The sequence below is a fragment of the Saccostrea cucullata genome, unplaced genomic scaffold (genome assembly GCF_032062105.1).
Source record: "Saccostrea cucullata isolate Sc308-1 unplaced genomic scaffold, CSIRO_AGI_Scuc_v1 ctg272, whole genome shotgun sequence".
NCBI lineage: Eukaryota > Metazoa > Mollusca > Bivalvia > Ostreida > Ostreidae > Saccostrea > Saccostrea cuccullata.
The window spans coordinates 772,428-797,137 of NW_026938795.1; the positions used below are offsets into that span (position 1 = coordinate 772,428).

The 24,710-nt window shown below is 35.2% G+C and overlaps 2 protein-coding genes across 3 annotated transcripts; one reads left to right on the top strand and one right to left on the bottom strand.

The window, feature by feature from the left end:
• Positions 1-304: 304 nt before the first annotated feature.
• LOC134251305 (uncharacterized) lies at positions 305-8,018 on the top strand. Its single transcript, XM_062733706.1, has 12 exons — positions 305-428; positions 1,051-1,081; positions 1,187-1,294; positions 3,006-3,062; positions 3,282-3,480; positions 3,577-3,845; positions 5,306-5,451; positions 5,589-5,667; positions 5,794-5,898; positions 6,377-6,536; positions 6,821-6,945; positions 7,423-8,018. Exons 2-12 carry the CDS (start codon positions 1,063-1,065, stop codon positions 7,479-7,481), a joined length of 1,326 nt encoding a protein of 441 aa, XP_062589690.1. The 5' UTR covers positions 305-428; positions 1,051-1,062; the 3' UTR covers positions 7,482-8,018.
• A 1,265-nt stretch (positions 8,019-9,283) lies between these two features.
• LOC134251303 (leucine-rich repeat-containing protein 40-like) lies at positions 9,284-24,390 on the bottom strand. Of its 2 annotated transcripts, XM_062733704.1 has the most exons (15): positions 24,204-24,390; positions 23,284-23,465; positions 22,422-22,495; positions 19,852-19,981; positions 19,100-19,223; positions 18,705-18,795; positions 18,247-18,298; positions 16,886-17,058; positions 16,436-16,526; positions 15,947-16,116; positions 13,850-13,957; positions 11,056-11,166; positions 10,891-10,968; positions 10,375-10,560; positions 9,284-9,639 (listed from the first exon to the last, which is right to left on the bottom strand). In XM_062733704.1, the coding sequence occupies exons 1-15, from the start codon at positions 24,343-24,345 to the stop codon at positions 9,534-9,536; spliced, it is 1,818 nt and encodes a 605-aa protein (XP_062589688.1). In that variant the 5' UTR covers positions 24,346-24,390; the 3' UTR covers positions 9,284-9,533. The 2 variants fall into 2 exon arrangements, with proteins under 2 accessions (XP_062589688.1, XP_062589687.1); XM_062733703.1 differs by lacking the exon at positions 18,247-18,298 and having other exon boundaries at positions 18,653-18,795; positions 24,204-24,388.
• Between the last annotated feature and the right edge of the window lie 320 nt (positions 24,391-24,710).

Sequence of the window (24,710 nt, forward strand, 5' to 3'; positions counted from 1 at the left end):
TGCGCTAAATTGTGTGTGTGTTTTACTATAACGACTGAACTTAAATTTATGCTTTTTGGAATATATTTAGTTTATTGATTGCAAAAAATGGATATTCGTTATTTTATCCTCATTTCTTACAGTTTTTCGCGTTCTTATTCATCTAACCGATATAATCCTATTGTCGAGCCCCTGGGGCTTATTTCAAATTATAAAATTACTTGAAATTTTTACACTTCTGGCCTTTGATGCATACCTTCGTCTTGAATAAATAGAGGAATTTAAATCCAAAGGTATTGAAAAAGTCGCTCTAGTCGCTTCACCGATTTTGAGTGGGTACAACAATTTTTTCTAAATTAAGCAGCATACTAGTGCAAGTAGCAACTGGCTTGTCTACTATACCTGGGTAGGTGAGAGAGCGGGCGTGGCACTCAACTAAGTGGATTCAGGTAGGACAATGCCTTACACTCGGTTTTAAATTCATCAATATTATTGTTTGTATTGACAAATTTTCTTTGTATTAGCTACTGAATATCTTATTATATAGGATATACGATGGTTTGTGCTACATTTAAATTATTTACGAAGCCGAGGGTGTCGACTGAAGGTGGTTTTAAATAAGTCTCGTCGACTTTATCGACTTAAGACAAATCTTACACGGAAGTGTTAAACATTGTTTCTTTACAAACTTATGTACAATGTAAGCAGTCACATGAACGTGTGACTTAAAAAATATCTTTTATAACCCATGATGCATACTTGCAAGCAGAAAGTCGAAAACATGACTTGTTTGTCGTAACTTTTTTAATTGAATGAATAACCCAATTCACATTTTTATTAGTCGAAGTTTTCAGGTTGGGTGACTGCGTTTTGGGGTTATTCTTTGTAAAACGATACCCCTTTTAAGATATCTGTTTATTTACCATACATGTACATCAGCTGCATTAATTTTACTGTGATCCCATAAAAGTATGATTTTTAACCATTTATAGCTCCAAAGTACTTATCAAATAGTTTTATTCTCTTTGATGAGATAAATTAAGACTTTTAACATACTTTTTGTCATTGTAGGAATCTCAAAACATGGCGAAAGACGACGACGGTAAACCATTCTCTCTCTCTCTCTCTGATTATAGTTTTATATTAACTAACATCATGAAATACCCTGGTATATGAGTTAACTAACGGTATTGTAATTTATTTTCAGTTTTAATCGAGAAGAGTAAAGGTAGCCGCGGTATGGAGAAGTTTTGTCTGATCCTGATGGTGGTAGCCGCTCTGGGGTTAATTATTGGACTCATCGTCTACCTCGCCAGTAAGTACACATGTACTAAATCCTCTTCACTTAATCAATTCCAACATCAAATGTGCTCTACAACCACCATACCATGTTATGTTCTATTCCCCTTCTCTATCTAGAAGATGAACATATAAGACACGTTCCCATACTTTTTAAACGATGACCGATTTATTTATTTGATTAATATCTCAGGAGCTTAGCTAGTTTTTGTTTAGCTTTATAATTTTGTACTGCTCAACTTTAACTGCATGGCCTTGACCTTGAAATGTTGATGTTTCATAACATTATTTCCCCCTTTTTATGCATCTGGATCGATAGATTGGACCGCGTTTTGTTTTTGTCCTGTCTGTTTGTCTGCAAACTTTAAAGGTACTTGGACACAGATTTGAAGTTATAATTTTTTTTTACAGTATTACGGCTTATATATTTTAATAGCATTTCACACAAAAATTAATTAAAAATCTTATTTCGTTTAAAAGAAACTGAAATTTCAAATTTCTCGGCGGGTTTGATTGACATATCCTTGCACTCTCACAAATTTAATTTTATTCTTAATCCTTAGGAAAAGTTGCAATCTCGTTTTGTATAAATGAAAAATATTAATACTATAATCCAGATAATTCAGAGTAGACACGTTCGAAAGCAAAACAAACACACAATATATTGTCAGTCCGTGCAGTTGTGGTAAGCAGACTTTGACGATGGAACGCACCCGGTGAATTCTAAATATAAACAAAAACAGAACTCGAGCCCTGTTTACAAAAACTGTGTACAGAACACGAGTGTGCTCGATTTGCTAAACTCTGTACGCATCTCTTAGTTTGGAATGACGATACTTGTGAAGGTGTTTTGCTTTCTAACATTTCTACTCTGAATAAAATTATTTTCTTGATTAAAGTTTTAATATTTCTCATTAAAACACATCAAAATTGCCACTTTTCCTAAGGATTAAGAATAAAGTTAACAAAAAAATTAAAGTTTTAATAACTTTTAAATGATATAAGATTTTAAATTAATTTTTGTGTGAAATGCTATTAAAATATATAATTCGTGATATTATACAGAAAAAATATGAAAATATTAACTTCAAATCTGTGTCCAAGTACCTTTAACCTTTGCCATAATGTTTGAACCATAAAAGATAGAGAGACTCCATATTTGATATGAATACTCCACTAATAATCTCTTTCTCTTTCAAATGACACCAAGGTCAATGACCTTGACTTTGACATATATGCTTAAAAATAGCTTATTTGAACCTTCACAATAATTTTCAAACCATGAGAGATAACTGTTAGACACTTTATATCTGGAATGCGTACTTCACTAATTAAGTTCTTAAAAATAACACCAAGGTCATTACCTTGTGATCTTGAGTGTGACCTATATGATAAAAATAGCTTTTCGTACCTTCACCATAACTTTTGAACCATAGGAAATAGAGACTTCATATTTGGTATGCAAACTCCACTAATTTAGTTCTTTCAAATGGCACCAAGATCAATGACTGTGGCCTTGACTGTGACCTATATGCTAAAAATAGCCTTTATGAACCTTCGACACAACTTTTGAACCATAGGAGATAAAGACTGCATATTTGGTATGCAAACTCCACTAATTGAAGTCTTTTAAATGGCACCAAAAAAGAATTAGATCAATAAGCTTTTTGTACTAATTTGTTATTTCACATAAATAGCTAAGTCAAAGCATTTATTTAATTTTTTAGCCAGCCCTCCTTCAGATACAAGTGATTATGTAATAGTCGAGCCACAGTATCCCACAAGTAAGTAATTACTTCCTAATCCAGTCAACCTACCTAACAAGTAAGTAATTACTTCCTAATCCAGTGAAACTACCTAACAAGTAAGTAATTACACCATAATCAGTGTAAAAATACCTCTAGCTACAAACGATAAATAAACCCTCAATGAAATGAGAAGATCATTAATTATTTTTACTCCTAAGTAATAGATAGAAGTACATGACAACCTTCTTAATGTAGGTGCTGAACATGCGTTAAAAAATGGAGCCCAATGGTTAAAAGACAATCAGATGACTGCGATGGGATGGCGGGATCAACAGAATGCGGACGCTACCTTAGCTCTCACACTGGGCCGAATGTCCATGTATCACCCCGGTAACTGCGACTTCAACATCATGTCCAAGAGTCTGGAGTATGATCTCCTATCTGCTCTTATGAGGTATAATTAGTTACATTTATTTGACTGATAGTTTTTTTAAACTAAGTATCATAATTATCATTTTTAAATCTCTTAAAAGATGCATTTCATTTCTAGGAACCCAGCACTTGATGACATCACATGGGGACGCTCGCTGCTGGCAAAATATGTCATGGCACTGAGAGCAGCCTGCATAGATCCCAAAGATTTCCATGGATACAATTTGATAAGGATTTTAGATGAGCAGTTTAAAAAATTTAACAATTTCTATATGAATCGTCGTGGGGCTACAGCCATGATAGCTTTGGCTAAGTGCGTGTCTGAGGAAGAACAAAATAGTACCCAAATCGGCATTCTTCAGAAAAATGATGCATTCACATCAGTGGGTAAGTAAGAAAATCATCATAAAACCAGAAGTCTCTGTCGAAACTGTAGCTCTACTGGTTTGTACTTATAACAAAGGATGAGAAAAGAAGCCTTTGCCATCAGACCAAAACTGTAGAAGGAGTAGCGTTTTAAAGGAACTTCACAGACAGTAACAATGGCAACACTGTTCATTGAAATCAAAAAAACGATTCACTATTTTATGTATCTTAGTGTAGTCTACTTGTGTGCCAAGTTATATCGAAATCAGACCAAAATTGTAGGAGTAGCGTTTTAAAGAAATTTCAGAGAAAATTCTAGTTTTAGTAACCATGGCAACACTATTCATCGAAATCAAAAACAAATGCACAATTCTATGTATCTTGGTGTAGTCTACTTGTGTGCCCAGTTATATTGAAATCAGACCAAAACTGTAGAAGGAGTAGTGTTTTAAAGGAATATCACAGAAAATTCTATTTTTAGTAACCATGACAACACCGTTCATCAAAATCAAAAACCGATGCCCTATTTTATGTATCTTTGTGTAGTCTGTTTGTGTGCAAAGTGATATTACAATCACACCAAAACTGTAGAAGGAGTAGCGTTTTAAAGTAATTTCACAGAAAATTCTATTTTTAGTAACCATGGCAACAGCGTTCATCAAAATCCAAAACTGATTCACTATTTTATGTATCTTAGTGTAGTTTACTTGTGTGCCAAGTAATATTGAAATCAGATCAAAACTGTAGAAGGAGTAGCGTTTTAAAGGAATTTCACAGAAAATTCTATTTTAAGTAATCATGGCAACACCGTTCATCAAAATCAAAAACCAATGCACTATTTTATGTATCTTAGAGCAGTCTATTTGTGTGCCAAGTTATATCGAAATCAGACCAAGGAGTAGTGTTTTAAAGGAATTTCACAGAAAATTCTATTTTTAGTAAGCATTGCAACACCGTTCATCAAAATCAAAAACCGATGCACTATTTTATGTATCTTAGAGCAGTCTATTTGTGTGCCAAGTTATATCGAAATCAGACCAAAATTGTCAGAGGAGTAGTGTTTTAAAGGAATTTCACAGAAAATTCTATTTTTAGTAAGCATGGCAACACCGTTCATCAAAATCAAAAACCGATGCACTATTTTATGTATCTTAGAGCAGTCTATTTGTGTGCCAAGTTATATTAAAATCAGACCAAAACTGTAGGAGGAGTAGCATTTTGAAAAATTGTTTACAGACGATGGACAGACAGACAGACAGACAGACAGACGGACGGACAACGGACACCTTACTATCGCATAAGCTCTTCTGGTCTCTGACCAGTAGAGCTAAAAACTAAATAACATGAAAAAAAAACCACAAGGAAGAGTTAACCTGTTATTAGAGGGATTTGCCATTCCCTCATACTCCAAAAAATTCATGACAAGCTAAATACATTACTATGTCTTTCTGTTCAGTTTACACTCTTGTTCTCGCCTACAGATGAAGCCAGCTTGGTTCTCTTGGCATTATCCTGTGTAAACCATTCCATGTACTACTCCACGATTTACAAGGCCGAGGAATATCTGATGACACAGTTTGTTAACGGAAGCTTTGGCAACACCTACAAAACTGGTCTTGCTATTCAGGTGGGTCAGGGAAAAAAATTCGAAAGCTTTGATGTCTTATTTTTGGTACATGATTTTTTTATCAATTTTCATGGTGAAAAGGAGAGGATATGATTTTTAACTATGAATAATATTTTGATTTTCTGCGATTGACACAGGCTTTGACCCGATCCAACAGAACAGATGCAAACAAAACCATAGAAGAAGGAGTACTATATTTGGCCACGGAGATACAAAGTAAACACAGATGCATTTTATTTTAAAGACTGGACAAATATTAGAAAAAATTGACTTGTTTTCCTTCAAAACAACTTAATTCAAATTGTATTGTTGTTGATAATGACTGGGTCTAACTATATTTAGGTAAGAGGAGCGGGAGACTGCTTGACTTGGGTGAAGCATCCCATATATTACCAGCCCTGGCCAAAATGTCCTATGTAGACATCAAAGGAAAATGTACAGAGCTAAGTATGTACATCCAGTATTTGATGAACTTCAGAAAAGCTAACTCAATCTATCATAACAATCCCTAGTAATGAAAAAAAAATTTATCATCAAATTGAATAATCCAAGAAATTTTTAATATGGTAAACCATCTATTATTCTCATCATCTCTTAATCACGATTCCTCGGTTTAAAATCAATCTGCAACAATTAATTTTCGTGAGTGATGAAAAATTCTCTACAAATACTAAGTAAAATGGCTGGTTGTATTATGTATTAATATTCGTGAGTTAAAGTAGGTTGTAGAACTCACAAAGTTTTCTTGCGCACAAACAAAAGTTAGTTTACTGTATAAGAATATACATTCATAACAAAGAAATGTTGACCATCACTGTATGTTTGCACTTGCATGTTCAGTTGAATGCATAGGGGTTTTATATTCCTTCAGGCCTTTCGATAGTTCTACCATTTTTAAAAATTTCATGTTGTTAATCTTTTACAGAAAAACCTGGATCCTCAGATATGACTGTAAATGTCACAATTCAGGTGGACGGCAATGCTATAAATAGCAGCGTACAGCACACTTTCCCAGCAGTGACCATTGACAAGGGTCAGTCTCTATATGCTGTCCTCGTTAAACTCCGAGATAGCAGCAGCTTCACGTAAGTGTTTTACTTATATGTAAATTATTTTGAAATATGAAAAGATTTCAAAAATTGAATTATTGCCAATCTTTAGTCAAAATTATTATCTTCTGCATTTTGCTACTAAGTTAGACTAGATAAGAGTGTAAAAATCACAGCCTATTGTGAGAGAAGAAATCAAAATTACTGAAACATGTGTTAAACCAGGATAAAAATTTTGGCACATTGTAAATGTTACATGTATGCATATGTATGTAAAACCTTAAAATCAATTTTATTCATGGTGAATTTTCTTATTTCAGATTTAAAGGTGTACGGACATCATTTGGCTACATTTTAACTGAAGTCATGAATCTGGCCATAGACGGGAATTCTCTCCAGCACTGGAATGTATACCTCAGTGGAAATCCTAATCAACAGGGCATGTGTAAGTATTGTAGAGAATTATGAATTTTTTGATGACTTAAATATTGGAAGAGCATCCACACTCCATATGCTCATAAGATTAGAGAGTCACAATTTTACTGAAAAATTTACAATAAATTTTCAGATAATCTAGAGAACTTAATTTTTGTGGCACCTTATATTTGAAAGATATTCTTTTTGGTATCTACAGTGTATAAGCAAAACAAATGTTCAGAAAGTTGGGCTCTATATAATCTTTAATAGTAAAATTATATGAGAGAATTTTTGCACATAGATGGTCAAGGGTTGTTACGCAAAAATAAAGTTACCATGAGTCTAAATAACATAAATCTAAAACTTGAATGGATATTTGTATAATTTTATGAATATGTATTCCTACAAATATTAGAGTGTTCATTTTTTGGCAAATTCTTAATTGTATTATCCATAGTATATTCTATTCTTAATGAGAAAATAATGTCTTTTTTTTATTTTTCAGATTTGGATAAGATTATACCTGAAAATGGGTCTCAGTACATTTTGAAAGCAGAGGCTTAAATGGACATCTTTCAGGGTTCAAAAGTTACTAAAGCATTTCATCTACTGCACAGTTTCCAACCATGCCTACATTTAAATCTTATAACTTGTAAAGGCATTGGGCAGCACAAAGTGATAGCGGTTAATTCATGTTTATCAAGGATTTCTGTTTTCCCATATTGTAAACTAAACTTAAACCCGTGAGACTATGTTTATAATGTGTACTGACTCATTTTTAAATATTCATACAACTTACAATCCTTTTTTATGTTTTTTTACATGTATATGTGATATTCAAATGACACATTTTATCAAACAGTTATATTTTATATTTACATTTATTTTAACAAGATTTATGTTTGTTGTATTTTTGTGAGCCTCGGATGTATATTAAGGAACCCCGTTATGCATGTATTCAATATAGGCTAGAATTTTATCCTTGATATACATGTATATGTGTTTTCTCTCATTCATTTTCATGCATCAATTAAAGTGTTTCATATATATCTCTATAAGGAATCAATACAACAGAATAAAGTTTCAATTTCTGATAAGCCAGCAACTGTTTTGATTTACAAGATCTAAATTACTGTTGTTTTTCATGCCCTATGAAAAGCATTACATTATGCCAAGAATTTCCTAAACAAGAGGCCCATGGGCCACATCGCTCACCTGAGAAGCTTTGACCATTCTGTTCTTTACCAGATTTCCCCCTTGTTATACATAATGCATCCCCACCCTACCCCACTGATCATAATTTAGACATTTTGAAATCTAAACTACCCCATGATCCTTCCATGGGCACATATGTTTCAGCTTTTTTGGCCCAGTGGTTCCTGAGAAGAAGATTTTCAAAGATTTTTCCTATATATTTCTATGTAAAACTTCGATTCCCTATAATGGCCCCGCCCTTCCCCCGGCGGTCATGATTCCTACAATTTAGAATTTACACTACCCCAGAATGCTTCCACATAAGCTTCACTTTTTCTGGCCCAGTGGTTCTTGAGAAGAAGATTTTCAAAGATTTTTCCTATATATTTCTATATAAAACTTTGATTCCCCATTGTGACCCCGCCCTTCCCCCGGGGGTCATAATTTGAACAATTTAGAATCTACATTATACCAGGATGCTTCCACATAAGTTTCAGCTTTTCTGGCCCAGTGGTTCTTGAGAAGAAGATATTCAAAGATTTTTCCTATATATTTCTATGTAAAACTTTGATTCCCCATTGTGGCCCCGCCCTTCCCCTGGGGGTCATGATGTGAACAATTTAGAATCTACACTATACCAGGATGCTTCCACATAAGTTTCAGCTTTTCTGGCCCAGTGGTTCTTGAGAAGAAGATTTTCAAAGATTTTTCCTTTATATTTCTATATAAAACTTTGATTCCCCATTGTGGCCCCGCCCTTCTTCCGGGGGCCATGATTTGAACAATTTAGAATCTACACTACCCCACAATGCTTCCACATCAGTTTCAGCTTTACTGGCCCAGTGGTTCTTGAGAAGAAGATTTTTAAATGACCCAACCCTATTTTTGTCTTTTCTTGATTATCTCCCCTTGCAAGGGGATATGTCCCTTCATTTTAACAATTTAAATTCCCCTTCACCCAAGAATGCTTTGTACCAAGTTTGGTCAAAATTGGCCCAGTAGTTCTTGAGAAGAAGTCGAAAATGTGAAAAGTTTACAGACGGACAGACAGACGGACAGACAGACGGACGGACAGACAGACAGACGGACGGACGACGGACAAAATGTGATCAGAAAAGCTCACTTGAGCCTTCGGCTCAGGTGAGCTAAAAATGACAAAATTTTTTGATTAATTGAATAAACATAAAACCAATTTATTCAACAAATTGGTATCAAGCATAAATCAACAATTATATTTATCAACAGGCACCAAAATTGCATCTATAAAGATTCAATATTGCATATTCTTGATCAATTCACTAGCACTGTTTATATGGGAAGTTGTGGGACATTAATACTGTAACTATATAACACCTGGTACAATACAGTTCCTTGGCTGAACACTTCCATTAATAGCTGTACTGGTACCAAGTTTGCCATTAGTTAGGACACTATACGACTCCTCAGGTACTCTAGTAAAGCCAGAGTTCCCTTGGCCAGGATCGCAGGACGGGGATTTCTAAAGGCATTCCCACTAAGCAACAGCGACCTGTAAAGAACAAGGTTCACTTAGCAATTTTTTGGGGCCCTGTAAAATTGCTGAATTTGTTTGAAAATGTTAAATTTCACTTTGATCCTCCCTTGGTGACTGCATTTCAAATTTTTTTTAAAAAGTAGTCATTTTCTAATCCACGAAATTTGTTTTGATTGTGAAGTGGTGTCGGACAATTACTCAAAATTATTCAAAAATAATTTCTTATAAATGAAGTGGGAACTTATTTCCCCTAAAATAGGATATCCTTAAAGTGTATCCCTTTTTAATACATGTACATGTATTTGTGTTATTTATTCAGTCTTACAAGTACATTTAAATACTGTAGAAGTACTTTTTTCCAGGTGGTATTAATTTATGCTATGTACACGGTCACAAATTTTCCGCGGAAATTTGTCCCATCGAACTTAATATAAGGCATATATAGAGAGTCTTAAGATATCCGCTTAATTTTCTACCAGCGGATTGAAAAGAAACAGAGATTCCGTGCAATTATGACCCCATGGAAAAAAAGTACGTATACAGTACTTTAATCTAAGCTTCAATAAGTTTAAGGTTTCAAATCATTACATCTTCCACTGACAGTAGTGCAATGGCTTTAAGTTGGTGTACATACAGTGTTTACTTACTTGGTTTGTGTACAGTTGCCCAGTTCTGGGGGCACCTGTTCGATGTTATTGTTCTGTAGATCTAAGGTGGTCGGTGTACATACATTATGGGTACCGTACTTACTTGATTTGTGTACAGTTGCCCAATTCTGGGGGCACCAGCTCGATGTTATTGTTCTGTAGATCTAAGGTGGCCAGCATGGGTAGACCTCTGATCCCTGCAGCATCTATTGTGGTTATCTTGTTATTGTCAGCGAATATTATCTCTAGCTTCTTCAGTTCATACAATGGTGGGGGTAGGGTGGTAAGCCTACAGAAACATTACATCTGTTATTGTTAGCAAATAATATCTCTAGCTTCTTCAATTCATACAGTGGTGGGGGGGGGGGCTGTATATTTTCTGTATCAGATGCCTGAGGATATTGATAGAAAACAGAATTACCAATTTTATCACTTCAGTATTTTAATCATTTATATTATACTTGAACGGCAATTTATTTTTCTTGTTATTTAGATAATAGATAATGGGTGAAAAGGCACTGAAAAAATTATTGTGGTTGGTGGGGGTAACCAGAATCAGCCTTAATTAATTCTGGAAAAGCCCATTAATAGGTCAAATGGTGTGATTTGCATACATTACCTATTACAAGACAGTACAATTTCTCTCAGTTCCTGGAGGGACTCCACGTCTTTTGGTAAGTCAGACAGCATGTTGTTCCTGTAAAGTAGTAATTAAAAGTTACGACTGATTTCACAGTTATTTCATCCATATGAAAGTGGTGATAATCCTGGGCATTTACCATACCTGAGATCCAGAGTAGTTAGCTTGAGGAACAATCCAATGTCCGGGTTCAGAGCTGTTAACTTGTTAAACCCAAAATAAAACTCCTTCAGGGTCGACTCCAGTAGTATCAAGCTGTAAAATAATTACACATTAAGCTTATGCCATATGTCAAGTTTATTTTCGAAGATGATTTGATATTTCAGATGCATGAAGGACTTTGTCAACACATGAATGTGTTACCAATGGGGTATGTGTACATGCTTATAAATATATTTGGTTTGCATGTTTATAAAGAAAAAATCAGGTACTATGCATAGGTAATATCTTTCACTTTATAACCATTGCCTGCTGAAATGAAAGTCTCTAGCGGAACGACTTTATCGGTACCCAGAAACAAGAGGCCCATGGGCCACAACGCTCACCTGAGAAGCTTTGACCATTCTGTTCTTTACCAGATTCCCCCCTTGTTATACATAATGCATCCCCACCCTACCCCACTGATCATAATTTAGACATTTTGAAATCTACACTACCCCATGAACTTTCCATGGGCACATATGTTTCAGCTTTTTTGGCCAAGTGGTTCCTGAGAAGAAGATTTTCAAAGATTTTTCCTATATATTTCTATGTAAAACTTTGCTTCCCTATAATGGCCCCACCCTTCCCCCGGGGGTCATGATTCCTACAATTTAGAATTTACACTACCCAAGAATGCTTCCACATAAGCTTCACTTTTTCTGGCCCAGTGGTTCTTGAGAAGAAGATTTTCAAAGATTTTTCCTATATATTTCTATATAAAACTTTGATTCCCCATTGTGGCCCCACCCTTCCCCCGGGGGTCATTATTTTAACAATTTAGAATCTACATTATACCAGGATGCTTCCACATAAGTTTCAGCTTTACTGGCCCAGTGGTTTTTGAGAAGAAGATTTTCAAAGATTTTTCCTATATATTTCTACGTAAAACTTTGATTCCCCATTGTGGCCCCACCCTTCCCCCGGGGGTCATGATTTGAACAATTTAGAATCTACACTATACCAGGATGCTTCCACATAAGTTTCAGCTTTACTGGCCCAGTGGTTCTTGAGAAGAAGATTTTCAAAGATTTTTCCTATATATTTCTATATAAAACTTTGATTCCCCATTGTGGCCCCACCCTTCCCCCGGGGGTCATTATTTTAACAATTTAGAATCTACATTATACCAGGATGCTTCCACATAAGTTTCAGCTTTACTGGCCCAGTGGTTCTTGAGAAGAAGATTTTCAAAGATTTTTCCTATATATTTCTATATAAAACTTTGATTCCCCATTGTGGCCCCGCCCTTCCCCCGGGGGTCATGATTTGAACAATCTACATTATACCAGGATGCTTCCACATAAGTTTCAGCTTTTCTGGCCCAGTGGTTCTTGAGAAGAAGATTTTCAAAGATTTTTCCTATATATTTCTATGTAAAACTTTGATTCCCCATTTGGCCCCGCCCTTCCCCCAGGGGTCACGATGTGAACAATTTAGAATCTACACTATACCAGGATGCTTCCACATAAGTTTCAGCTTTTCTGGCCCAGTGGTTCTTGAGAAGAAGATTTTCAAAGATTTTTCCTATATCTTTCTATATAAAACTTTGATTCCCCATTGTGGCCCTGCCCTTCCCCCGGGGGTCATGATTTGAACAATTTAAAATCTACACTACCCCAGGATGCTTCCACATAAGTTTCAGCTTTACTGGCCCAGTGGTTCTTGAAAAAAAGATTTTTTAATGACCCAACCCTATTTTTGTCTTTTCTTGATTATCTCCCCTTGCGAGGGGATATGTCCCTTCATTTTAACAATTTAGATTCCCCTTCACCCAAGGATGCTTTGTACCAAGTTTGGTCAAAACTGGCTCAGTGGTTCTTGAGAAGAAGTCGAAAATGTGAAAAGTTTACAGACGGACAGACAGACAGACGGACGGACGACGGACAAAATGTGATCAGAAAAGCTCACTTGAGCCTTCGGCTCAGGTGAGCTAAAAAGCGCTAAAATGTAGTGTCACTGAAGGCGACTTCAGTATATAAGAGATCGCGTGAGGTTTTATGGCCTTTTGACCCCAAAATCGAATTCTACTGTTAAAAGTTTACCAGTAGTTAGAAACTTTGTTTTAAACGTAGTTTTTAACCTCATTCTCTGAAAAAATTAATAAATATTGTTTATTCATGGACAAAATCGACAAAGAATAATTCTGATTGAAGCGCCTGCGGCGCATACTTAGTGCCATTTCTTTCGGACTTAGCCATTCTTCCTTGAAAACAAATGAACAAAATGCCTGTGAAGTTGAATTATGATGTTGGAAAAAATACAGAAACAACTGAAATTCTTAACTTTTCTAAAAGAACGAGTCACTAACCTTAATCCATCGGATGGTATGCAAGGACTAAGACATTTCGATGAAATCTCCCGGGCAGATGCTAGACTAACCCTAATAAGTCGAATAACGTGCGAGGACTAACCCTTATCTCTCGGATGGATGCGAGACTAACCCTAATCAGTCGAATACTAGTGCAAGGACTAACCCTAATCTCCCAGGTGGGTGCAAGACTAACCCTAATCAGTGGAATAGTGTGCAAATTTAACCCAATTCAGTTGAGTGACGTAGTTGTTACGTCATAGTCCAATGAGCGCGAGGATCTTGCGTATCTGGGGACCGGTAAAGTAAAGTCTACCTTCTCTAGCTTGGATCAGATTCGAATTAATACCTGATCAATGGCAAGAATGGACAGATCTCCTCCCCCTGCAAAGTACAGAACAAAATAATATGATCCCAGGGTATACTAACTTTGTCGGGAGATCTGTAAACTGGTTCTTGCTCAGGTTTACACTGGTTACCCCTGACTTCATCGCCACCTCCCATACATCATTTGGTACAGAGTCGACTTTCTTATTACTGAAATAGACAGGTTTACATTGCTATAGAAACACATCATTTGGTACAGAGTCTGCTTTCTTGTTACTGAAATAGACAGGTTTACATTGCTATAGAAACACATCATTTGGTACAGAGTCTGCTTTCTTATTACTGAAATAGACAGGTTTACATTGCTATAGAAACACATCATTTGGTACAAAGTCTGCTTTCTTATTACTGAAATAGACAGGTTTACATTGCTATAGATTGTTGAAACACATCATTTGATACAGAGTCTGCTTTCTTGTTACTGAAATAGACAGGTTTACACTGCTATAGAAACACATCACTTGGTACAGAGTCTGCTTTCTTGTTACTGAAATAGACAGGTTTACATTGCTATAGAAACACATCATTTGGTACAGAGTCTGCTTTCTTGTTATTGAAATAGACAGGTTTACACTGCTATAGAAACACATCATTTGGAACAGAGTCTGCTTTCTTGTTACTGAAATAGACAGGTTTACATTGCTATAGAAACACATCATTTGGAACAGAGTCTGCTTTCTTGTTACTGAAATAGACAGGTTTACATTGCTATAGAAACACATCATTTGGTACAGAGTCCGCTTTCTTGTTACTGAAATAGACAGGTTTACATTGCTATAGAAACACATCATTTGGTACAGAGTCTGCTTTCTTGTTACTGAAATAGACAGGTTTACACTACTACTGAAAGCATCAATATTATCATTTCAGGATGATATTTTCTCAGAATGTAATGAATAATTGCTTTACTTGTCTTGCAAACAATTCAATTTTTTCCAATGTTTTTGTGATTGCATTTTATGCAACTGTAAATATTAAACAAGAGGCCCCACCCTACCTCCGGGGGTCATGATTTGAACAAACTTGAATCTACACTACCTGAGGATGCTTCCATATAAATATGAGCAATTATGGCTTTGTCATTCTTGAGAAGAAGATTTTTAAAGAATTTTCCTATATATTTTTATGTAAAACTTTGGTTGGCCATTGAGGCCCCACCCTACCCCCTGGGGTCATGATTTGAACAAACTTGAATCTACACTACCTGAGGATGCTTCCATACAAATATGAGCAATTATGGCTTTGTCATTCTTGAGAAGATGATTTTTAAAGAATTTTCCTATATATTTCTATGTAAAACTTTGGTTGGCCATTGTGGCCCAGCCCTACCCCGGGGGGTCATGATTTGAACAAACTTGAATCTACACTACCTGAGGATGCTTCCATATAAATATGATCAATTATGGCCTTGCTATTCTAGAGAAGAAGATTTTTAAAGAATTTTCCTATATATTTCATGTAAAACTTTGGTTGGCCATTGTGGCCCCGCCCTACCCCCGGGGTCATGATTTGAAGAAACTTGAATCTACACTACCTGAGGATGCTTCCATGTAAATATGAGCAATTATGGCTTTGTCATTCTTGAGAAGAAGATATTTAAAGAATTTTCCTATATATTTCTATGTAAAACTTTTGTCGGCCATTGTGGCCCCGTCCTACCCCCGGGTGTCATGATTTGAACAAATTTGAATCTACACTACCTGAGGATGCTTCCACATGAGTTTCATCTTTACTGGCTCAGTGGTTCTGGAGAAGAAGATTTTTAAAAGATACCATTAGTTTTTCATTTATTCATAATTATCTCCCCTTGGAAGAGGGCTTGGCCCTTCATTTAAACAAACTTGAATCCCCTTCACCCAAGGATGCTTTGTGGCAAGTTTCATTAAAATTGGCCCAGTGGTTCTTGAGAAGAAGTCGAAAATGTGAAAAGTTTACAGACAGACGGACGGACAGACTACAGACAAAATGTGATCAGAAAAGCTCACTTGAGCTTTCAGCTCAGGTGAGCTAAAAATATATATATACAATATATAATTCGGTGCAAGCTTGTTTATTGAACATCAACTGTTGACTATGTAAAAGACTTTTTCCCTATTAACCTGGAATGAAGCAGTTAGAATTTTTTGTTACTATCATCACCTGTAGTCCAGGGCTTTAGACTGCAGGATGTCGTGAGCTTTCAGGCCCTCCCCTGACCCCCCGACAATCCCCGTGTCCCCCCCATTCTGGATCCCCTTGTTGGTGGCTACCACCGGTTCTGGTTCCTCTATTCTGCTACACAGGTATTTCTTCAACTCAACTGTTCCTCTCTGTAAAGCACAGCAAAGAAATGATAAAATATCAAGTATTAAGACTACTGAGCAAAGCCAAATAGAGACATATTTTGATTTGATTAAAACTAAGGTTGTCAGTAAGTAACAAGTTACTAGAGTTCTTGTTAAAAGATCTGAGTATCGATTATTAAAATCACTATTCAAGTATTTGGAAAAAATAAAACCATTGTAAATATTTTTTGTATTCATCAACAAATTGACTTAAATAACATTTTTTTAAAACTATAAATTCATCAATTTGACATCCCTAATTTAAAAAGAAAGTACCCCAGGTTCTTAGTAAATGAAAAAGTACCTGTATAATATCTCTTCTGATTGACTTCATGGGGTTTCCATCTAAAACAATAGATTTCAGGGACTGGATTGTTCCCAGGACAAATGGTAGCCTGCAATATACATACAGATGTTAACATCACAAAACATGCAAAAGATTCTTCTTACCCATTCTATGGATTGTACAGAACAACATGCAGATATGCCCAAAATGGGACTAATACCTCACACTGTAGTTTGTACAGAACATATGTTTTACTTCTAAAGTACTGTAAACCAACAATGTCAATATTAAAACAGTTTGTTATAAACAAAATTCATTATGTCTGATCAGAATTCCATTATTCTACCCTCAATGAGGAGCCAATTCAGAATAAATTCACAAAAGTCTGTGAACGTGAGTCTGTTATAAGCAAGCTTTACTGTGATCAGTATTCTACAAAATGATATGAAATGTGGTGTCAGCCCTGACCCTGTAAGGTCGTTGTTTGTGAGGTCCAATCGTTGTAGTCCACTCAGACACGTGATTTCCTCCGGGAGCTCGGAGATTTTGTTGTCTCTGATGTCCAGTACTGACACTGACGCCAGGTGCTGCAGGTGCTCTGATGTAATACTGCTCATCTGATTGTTACCCAGGTGAAGTTCCTGTCAGAATTAAGTCCACCATCAATGTTTCTTTCCAATCTCATTAACATTTAATGTACGATTAGGGTACCATTATACAAAGTTATACTTACAATTTTATTTTTGAATTTAACCTGCTATGTTCAGTAACTCATATAACAGTGTCTGTACAACTCTTTTTTTAAAATCAGCCAAAGCTTCCTTGATAACTTAATACAGTAAAACACGTTTAGTACGAACACGGATATAGCGAATTCACGGATATAACGAAGTTTTTCTGGGTACCCGGCAAAATTCTTAACAAATCTGTGTAAAATTTTACGGTTATAACGAACTCTGATGTAACGAATTTACGGATAAAGCGAACTAATTTTGAGTCCCGTTGAGGTTAAATATAATGAATTTTACATCTTTTATAAGGAACTTTCAAAGATCTCAAAATTTGATAAATTGAACTGACTTTATTTTCTTTCAGCATTTGTATATAAAATTCAATTCATAATAAAACCTTAGTTATCGAAGGTATGTTTTGTAATATTTGCTTCCCTAACATATTTGATAGTAACACTTGAAGGAAAACATGCATATTGTGAATTCGCTATATATGGTTATACGAATTCGTTATACGGATATAACGAATTACGGATATGACGAATGAAATTCACAGGTCCCCAGGACTTCGCTATAACCGAGTTTTACTGTACTAGTATTTAGGATTGAGCAATCTTGTGATGGCACACTAATGTAAGGTTCTTCATTATAAACATTGGTTTTCATCTCTAGTTTTCTTTATCTTGAGGTTTTTACAGTTCCTGATGAGGGGTATCCCTGACAGTCTGTTATGGTGGTAGATACATTTACCTTGAGGTTTTTACAGTTCTGTAGGAGTGGTATCTCAGACAGTCTGTTATGGTGGTAGATACATTTACATTGAGATTTTTACAGTTCTGTAGGAGTGGTATCCCTGACAGTCTGTTATGGTGGTAGATACATTTACCTTGAGGTTTTTACAGTTCTGTAGGAGGGGTATCCCTGACAGTCTGTTATGGTGGTAGATACATTTACCTTGAGATTTTTACAGTTCTGTAGGAGGGGTATCCCTGACAGCCTGTTAAGGTGGTAGATACATTTAGTTACTTTGAAGTTTTTACAGTTCTGTAGGAGGGGTATCCCTGACAGACTGTTAAGGTGGTAGATACATTTAGTTACTTTGAAGTTTTTACAGTTCTGTAGGAGGGGTATCCCTGACAGCCTGTTATGGTGGTAGATACATTTACCTTGAGGTTTTTACAGTTCTGTAGGAGGGGTATCCCTGACAGTCTGTTATGGTGGTAGATACATTTACCTTGAGGTTTATACAATTCTGTAGGAGTGGTATCCCTGACAGTCTGTTATGGTGGTAGATACATTTACCTTGAGGTTTTTACAGTTCTGTAGGAAGAGTATCCTTGACAGTCTGTTATGGTGGTAGATACATTTACCTAGAGGTTATTACAGTTCTGTAGGAGTGTATCCCTGACAGTCTGTTATGGTGGTAGATACATTTACCTGAGGTTTTTTTAGTTCTGTAGGAGTGGTATCTATGACAGTCTGTTATGGTGGTAGATACATTTACCTTGAGGTTTTTACAGTTCCTGAGGAGTGGTATTGCTGACAGCCTGTTGTGTCGTAGATACAGCTCCTCAAGGTGTAGCAAGTTCCCCAAATCTCCAGGGAGGTGTGTTAACTGGTTATGTGTGGCATCTAGGCATTTTAGAGCTGGTGAAAATAATCATTCTCATATAAATGTCTCTATCCTACAACACTGACTATATTTTGTGTGTCATGGGTTAATCAAGCAAAATTTTTACCAAGGTTAAAGAGTCAAAAACATACACTTGTAACTAATGACATGCAACCATTAATACAGCCTAGTTCTGTGGGCAAGCTGTACTTTTATATGATCATATGACTTAGATATTTACTAGCGTACCATTCATAGAACCTAGTTCTGGTGCAGGCTGCTAAGTTTGTCATTGGGTACTTTTATATGATCACATGACTTAGATATTTATTAACATACCATTCATAGAACCTAGTTCTGGTGGAAGGCTGCTAAGTTTGTTATTGGATACATTTAATTTGATCACATGAGTTAGATATCCAATCTGGGGTGGTAGATCTGAAAGCTGATTGTTGCTCAGGTCCTAGAAAAAAAAAATTATAAACAGTAGCTACATCTCACCTCTTATCTAACTCTGACAAACGAACACAAAATACTGCATCTGAAAATTGTACTTAATGAAATTGATCAGTCTTCATTTTTTATTAAGTTTAAATTTTATCCCTGTGTGTTAACAATATATCTTATGTATTACTAATTTATACCAACTGTGATTTTTTCCTGCAAGTACTTATCTAGAAGGGCATTAACATCCTCTTTTGTAAAATTAAAACTGTATGTCTGTCAGAGATGTATGTGTCTTGACAAAATCAAGCTATGTACTAAGTATGAGGTTCCAGTGATCCTCAATTAAAATGTCAAAGTTTTAGCATGGCAACAATTTATACTTTTTCTGACTGTGACCTTGAATTTGTCAGAATGACCTTGGGTCAAGTTCAAGACACAATACTGGGTTGAAAGCAGTCACTGTACCAAGTATGAGCTTCCAGTGATTCTTCTTTACAAAGTTAAGAAAGATAATGAGGAAGGTTGTATTTTGAGTAGTTAAGTTCAGCAAACATGGCTGCAATGGCAGTGTAACTGAATTTTTCCTGTACATAGACAGGTACACAATCAGGTGACCTAGTTACTCAGGTGACCTAGTTACTCACCAGATCTTCCAGTTTATCCAGATTTCCGATCCTCTCACTGATACTGGTCACCTCGTTGTATTCCACATGTAAGCTCTTTAAGTTCCGTAGGTAGGTCACACTTTCTGGTAACTCCTTTAGTTTGTTTCGACTGAAAAAAATTCTTGTCAAGTTCATATCATTGAATTCCCTGTATATGTAATACAAAAAAAAAATAATTATCGTTCCATCCGCATCCTAAAGCTACACTCCAAAAGCATATTACATTTTTGATTTTTTAACATACATTTATTTATTTTGAGTAAAACTTAAACAAATAATCTAAAGAGAGATAGTACAATGGACTTAAATACATAAGAGACAACTTTTCCCACAATATTTGTTTATTTTTGTATTGCGATATTGTAAATTTATCTTAATACTCTCTTTTTCTGCATGCGTGTACATGTATTTTAATAAAATACACACATAAATAAAAAAATAAAATGTCCTAGAATTTTATTCTGTGTGTAGTGAGGATTTTTTTATCATAACACGTACAACTACTTTGACACAGGATCTTGTTTTATAAGGTCTCAACCAAGAGACATGAGACTTTCACTTCTATTTATGCTGTGTGCTTGGTGAAGGAATAGACACTAACCTACATGTAAGTTAAAAACTCCCTGGGTTTGAGGTGCTGCTGGTGATCAGAATATGACTTCTTGATCAAAACTGAGCTCGTTAGGCCAGATAAAGTTAATCTTTAGATTCTCATCCTAATTTGCTAAGACATTGGGGCGGGTGGGCGGATTTTATTTTCTATTTTTTAAAATTGAAAAAAATCAAGAAAATATGGACTTTTCGTACACAATTTTTCCTTATGTTAATGCCTAATACAAATAGATTTGTATAACTTTTCATAGGCCTTTCCCCCAAATACTTTGTAGTTTCGCCAACAAATCCTTCTGTTTAGAAATTTGTGTAAAATACAGTAAAACTCGGTTATAACGAAGTCACTGGGACCTGTGAAATTACTTGCTATAACCGTAATTCGTTATATCCGTATAAGAAATTCCTTAAAATTATTTAGTTGGGGATCCAAAATGACTTCGCTATATCCGTGAATTCGCAATATCCGTGTTCGTACTAAACGAGTTTTACTGTATCACAGATTTCCACCTTTCTCAAAAATTCGATTGTTCTCGGAACTTTACATGTTTGACATTGAAGTAGGTCATATTTGCAAAATCTATAAAATATGCTACTGAAAAGCCTAGGCTTGAACAGTTTTAATATTTAACATTTTCTTAACAATATTATTCTCTAAATTCTGCCAACGATGTTTAATTTAAATATATTTCTTTTATACAAAATCACATACAGTGCAGATCGTTAAAACTTGACCAGGTGCATTTCCCTCATCAATTATTTTTACCTAGTAGTTTAAAGTCTCTTCAAAACCTTGCTTATCAAGATGTGTTTATGCTATTTTTTCTTCTCTGCCTTCTCTATGCTGACAAATTATCTTTTCCTTTCATATCTAAACTGCTTTTATTTCCAATTTCTCTCCATTCTTTAAGGGGGCCGACTATAGTTTCCATTGCGCAATATTTCGTGCATCATAGTAAAATGAAGTGTATTTACTGTTTTAATGCAACTTTTTTCACTTAATTATTAAAATTAAACAAAATTAAGAAATTATAGGTATAAAAATGTAATTACAATTTGATATAACTGATTTTTTAACCAATTTTGCAATTGATAGGTAGGTTGACGTCGTTGCAGTGTGTTTTTGACGTTCTGATATCTGTAACTCTTAAAGAAAGGGGTAATAAAAATATTATTACAGAAAAAGTAATAAACATACGCTCTTGAAATTTAAAACATAGAAAATTGAGAATATCTCCAATATTTTTATTATGTTTTCATGTGAATCCATTGTGTACATCATATATTGTAATACGCCATAAAAATAGTAAAATTTGCTAATTTTTTGCATTTTGAGATGCCCCCTCTGGTAACAAGACGGTAGAATTTTGTGTTTCTTACATATATTGTATAATATAGTATTACTCATCAAATATTATAGTTTGAACAAAATGTCTATTGTAGTATTTGTATAATTTGCTTTAAAGTGCTAAAAATTGGCATTTTCCTATATAATCCTATGGTAAATGTACCTGTATTTTGAGACGGTTCCTCAAAAATACCTGGACAGTAGATTTCCCCCAAATTTTGTATGAACACTGAAGTTAATGTAAGTTATATATGGTATAAAAATGAAGAGTTTCGCTATTGTAGTTTTCACACAATAAAACTATAGTCGGCCCCCTTAAATGGCTCTTTTGCTATAAATAGTGACATGCAACTTTTGATACCAACGGGAGATAACTCTTAAACTTTGATCTAAATTCTTACTGAATAAAAAGACATAAAAATATACTTTTAACACCCCAAAATCAAAATAAAAAACACTGGGGCGGGACACTTTGAGAGGGGCGGGCGGGGATGAGAATCTAAAGATTAATTTTATCTGGCCTTAATACCACTATGTACTGTGACTGGACTTTCTACTGTTTATGTAACAATGTGTCATTTAATTGTATTACCTTACATCAAGCTTGACAAGATTATCCAGCTCTCGTAAACTTTGTGGCAAAGACTCAAGTCTGTTATCGTGAATCTGTAGGAAGATCAAGAAATATATCAAAAAGACAGATGATGATTGCTGCATTTGAATTTTAAAATGCACAACTCTTTAGTGCATGCAAAGTAATACATCAATCTACAGAGTGCTAAGTCAAGGTTTGTTAATGTCACCAAATGCATTTGTAATGTACTATAGAGGAAATCATTAATGCTGTTGTCTCTTCAAGCACTCTATTAAAAATATCCCTCTTTTTTTTTTTTGGTAAAAAATATACAATATGGTAAATTTTTGAAATATTTCATTCAATATATAGCAGTAATGACAACACATATCTCATATAAAATAGAGTTACAATGTACCGGTACTGTGAACATTGAGATCACAAACATTGAAACTGAGAATCCCCCCCATCACCATCCCCCAGTTTCCATATTAGTATAATGACAATTAAGGTCTATTTTTTGCCAAGAGAATGGATAAGAAATGGCAAATATATGTATGAAACAAACAAGTATATTGCATGTAAGAACAATAATCAGGTGACTTTTGACGAAGCCGGGAAACCCTGGAAGAATCTGTTTATATAATTTTTTTTTCTTTCTATCTCACTATCCTTTCTTTGTTCCTTGCTCTCTCCTCTTTCTCTTTCTCTATCTCTCCCATTCTCTCTCTCTCTCATAAAAAAATTACAGAAATATATACAAGTGTTGTAAAACTATGTACCGTATTAGAATCTGTAAATAAAAAAAAAAAACATCCAAATAATCACACTCAGTTATAAATAACAAAATAATGAGATTTTAAGTCGTAAAGCTACTTGCATCTAGCACAGTCAAGGCTGGGAAGTTGGAAATGTCTGGAGAGATTTCAGTGAGGAGGTTAGAGGCCAGAATGAGCTTGGTTAGTTCGGTCTGTTCCCACCACCTATCCTCAGTATTGTCCAGGCTGACTTCGCGCGCCTCCTCTGGAACATCAATGTTCAGTCTCCATACTGTGTCAGGAACTGTAAGAGAAAGTTATGTCATGTGGGTCTTCTTACACTACCGTTAATGTATTCAGCATGTACTATATTTGGCGGAAATTGATTTATGAACAAATAAGCGCAGATTTAATTTAGCACATTTCTTAATGTTCTAAATTAGGTATATACATGTATCATGTATGTGCAAAACAATTGGCGGAAGTTTCATTTGGTACCCCAAAAGCACTATTAAAAAAATACACAGCCAAATATAATATGTTTACAGTATACTGAACAAACACTTCTTTAGATGTTCTGAGCAATAGGACCTACATATATAAACATTTGTCCAGCATCATAAAATTATCCTACTATGACATTAAATTTGATCGATCCTAACCAATTGAAATATAATTCAGACCTTTAATGTGTAGCAGGAAATGAGAAAATCTATGGCTGCCTGAACAAGGAATCAAACCTGGGATCAACTGATCATAATAGTTTACTTAAAAAGTTCTTGTACATGTTGTAGCACCCATCTTACCTAGCTATAGTTAGATTAAAACCTAACATTAAAGAAACTGTACCATAAATTTTCATTTGTTATCATTTTTACAACTTATAAAATTTTATTTGATTTTTATATTCATTAATTATTGCATTCTGTATCTAGTCAAAAAGATCAGTTTTAATATTATTAACAGATTAACGAGGTAGACCATCTTTCTTCGTTATTTTACCGGTAAGTAAACAAACCGCACAATGACTCATTTCTTTTACCTGTCGATAAATTTCGTCCGGATAGATTAAGTTGCCCTGATCGCCGAGCTTGTTTTAGAATAGTCGGATGAACACCCTTTTCTTCGGCTGGTCTTTGAAAACCCTGCCTATTTGCGAAAGGCTTCCTACCCCTTGTTGCCATTTGGGATTTTGATCGGTTTACATGATGAGTCTTTTTGTAACTCCACACACTGAAGAGTGTAGTTGGCGGATCTTGACAGAAAGTTTACTCAAAACAGTGGCGGATCCAGGCATCTTGAAAAAAAAAGTGGGGTGGGGCGGTGGGGTTTAAGGTCGCGGTGTGGACACCCTCCAATTGATTTATTAAATTTTATGTATATTTCAAACACAAATCAGTTTTAATATTATTAACAGATTAACGGGGGGGGGGGGGGGGGGGCTAATCTTAGCGAGATGGGTTGATACTAAAATTTTGGTCTGACGTCTACCAGTGACGTCACTGCGTCTACTTATAAGGCCATTCCTTAAACGTGAGAAAAAGTAAAA

Excerpts from the sequence above, each read along its gene's own strand:
- LOC134251303 (XM_062733704.1), bottom strand. The coding sequence starts at position 24,345 with ATGGCAACAAGGGGTAGGAAGCCTTTCGCAAATAGGCAGGGTTTTCAA. Across the intron at positions 17,059-18,246 it reads AGAACTGTAAAAACTTCAAA|GAACTTCACCTGGGTAACAA; the intron begins GTAACTAAATGT and ends TAATTCTGACAG. Across the intron at positions 10,969-11,055 it reads CTAACTACTCTGGATCTCAG|GAACAACATGCTGTCTGACT; the intron begins GTATGGTAAATG and ends ACTACTTTACAG.
- LOC134251305 (XM_062733706.1), top strand. Across the intron at positions 5,452-5,588 it reads AAACTGGTCTTGCTATTCAG|GCTTTGACCCGATCCAACAG; the intron begins GTGGGTCAGGGA and ends CGATTGACACAG. Across the intron at positions 5,899-6,376 it reads AGGAAAATGTACAGAGCTAA|AAAAACCTGGATCCTCAGAT; the intron begins GTATGTACATCC and ends AATCTTTTACAG.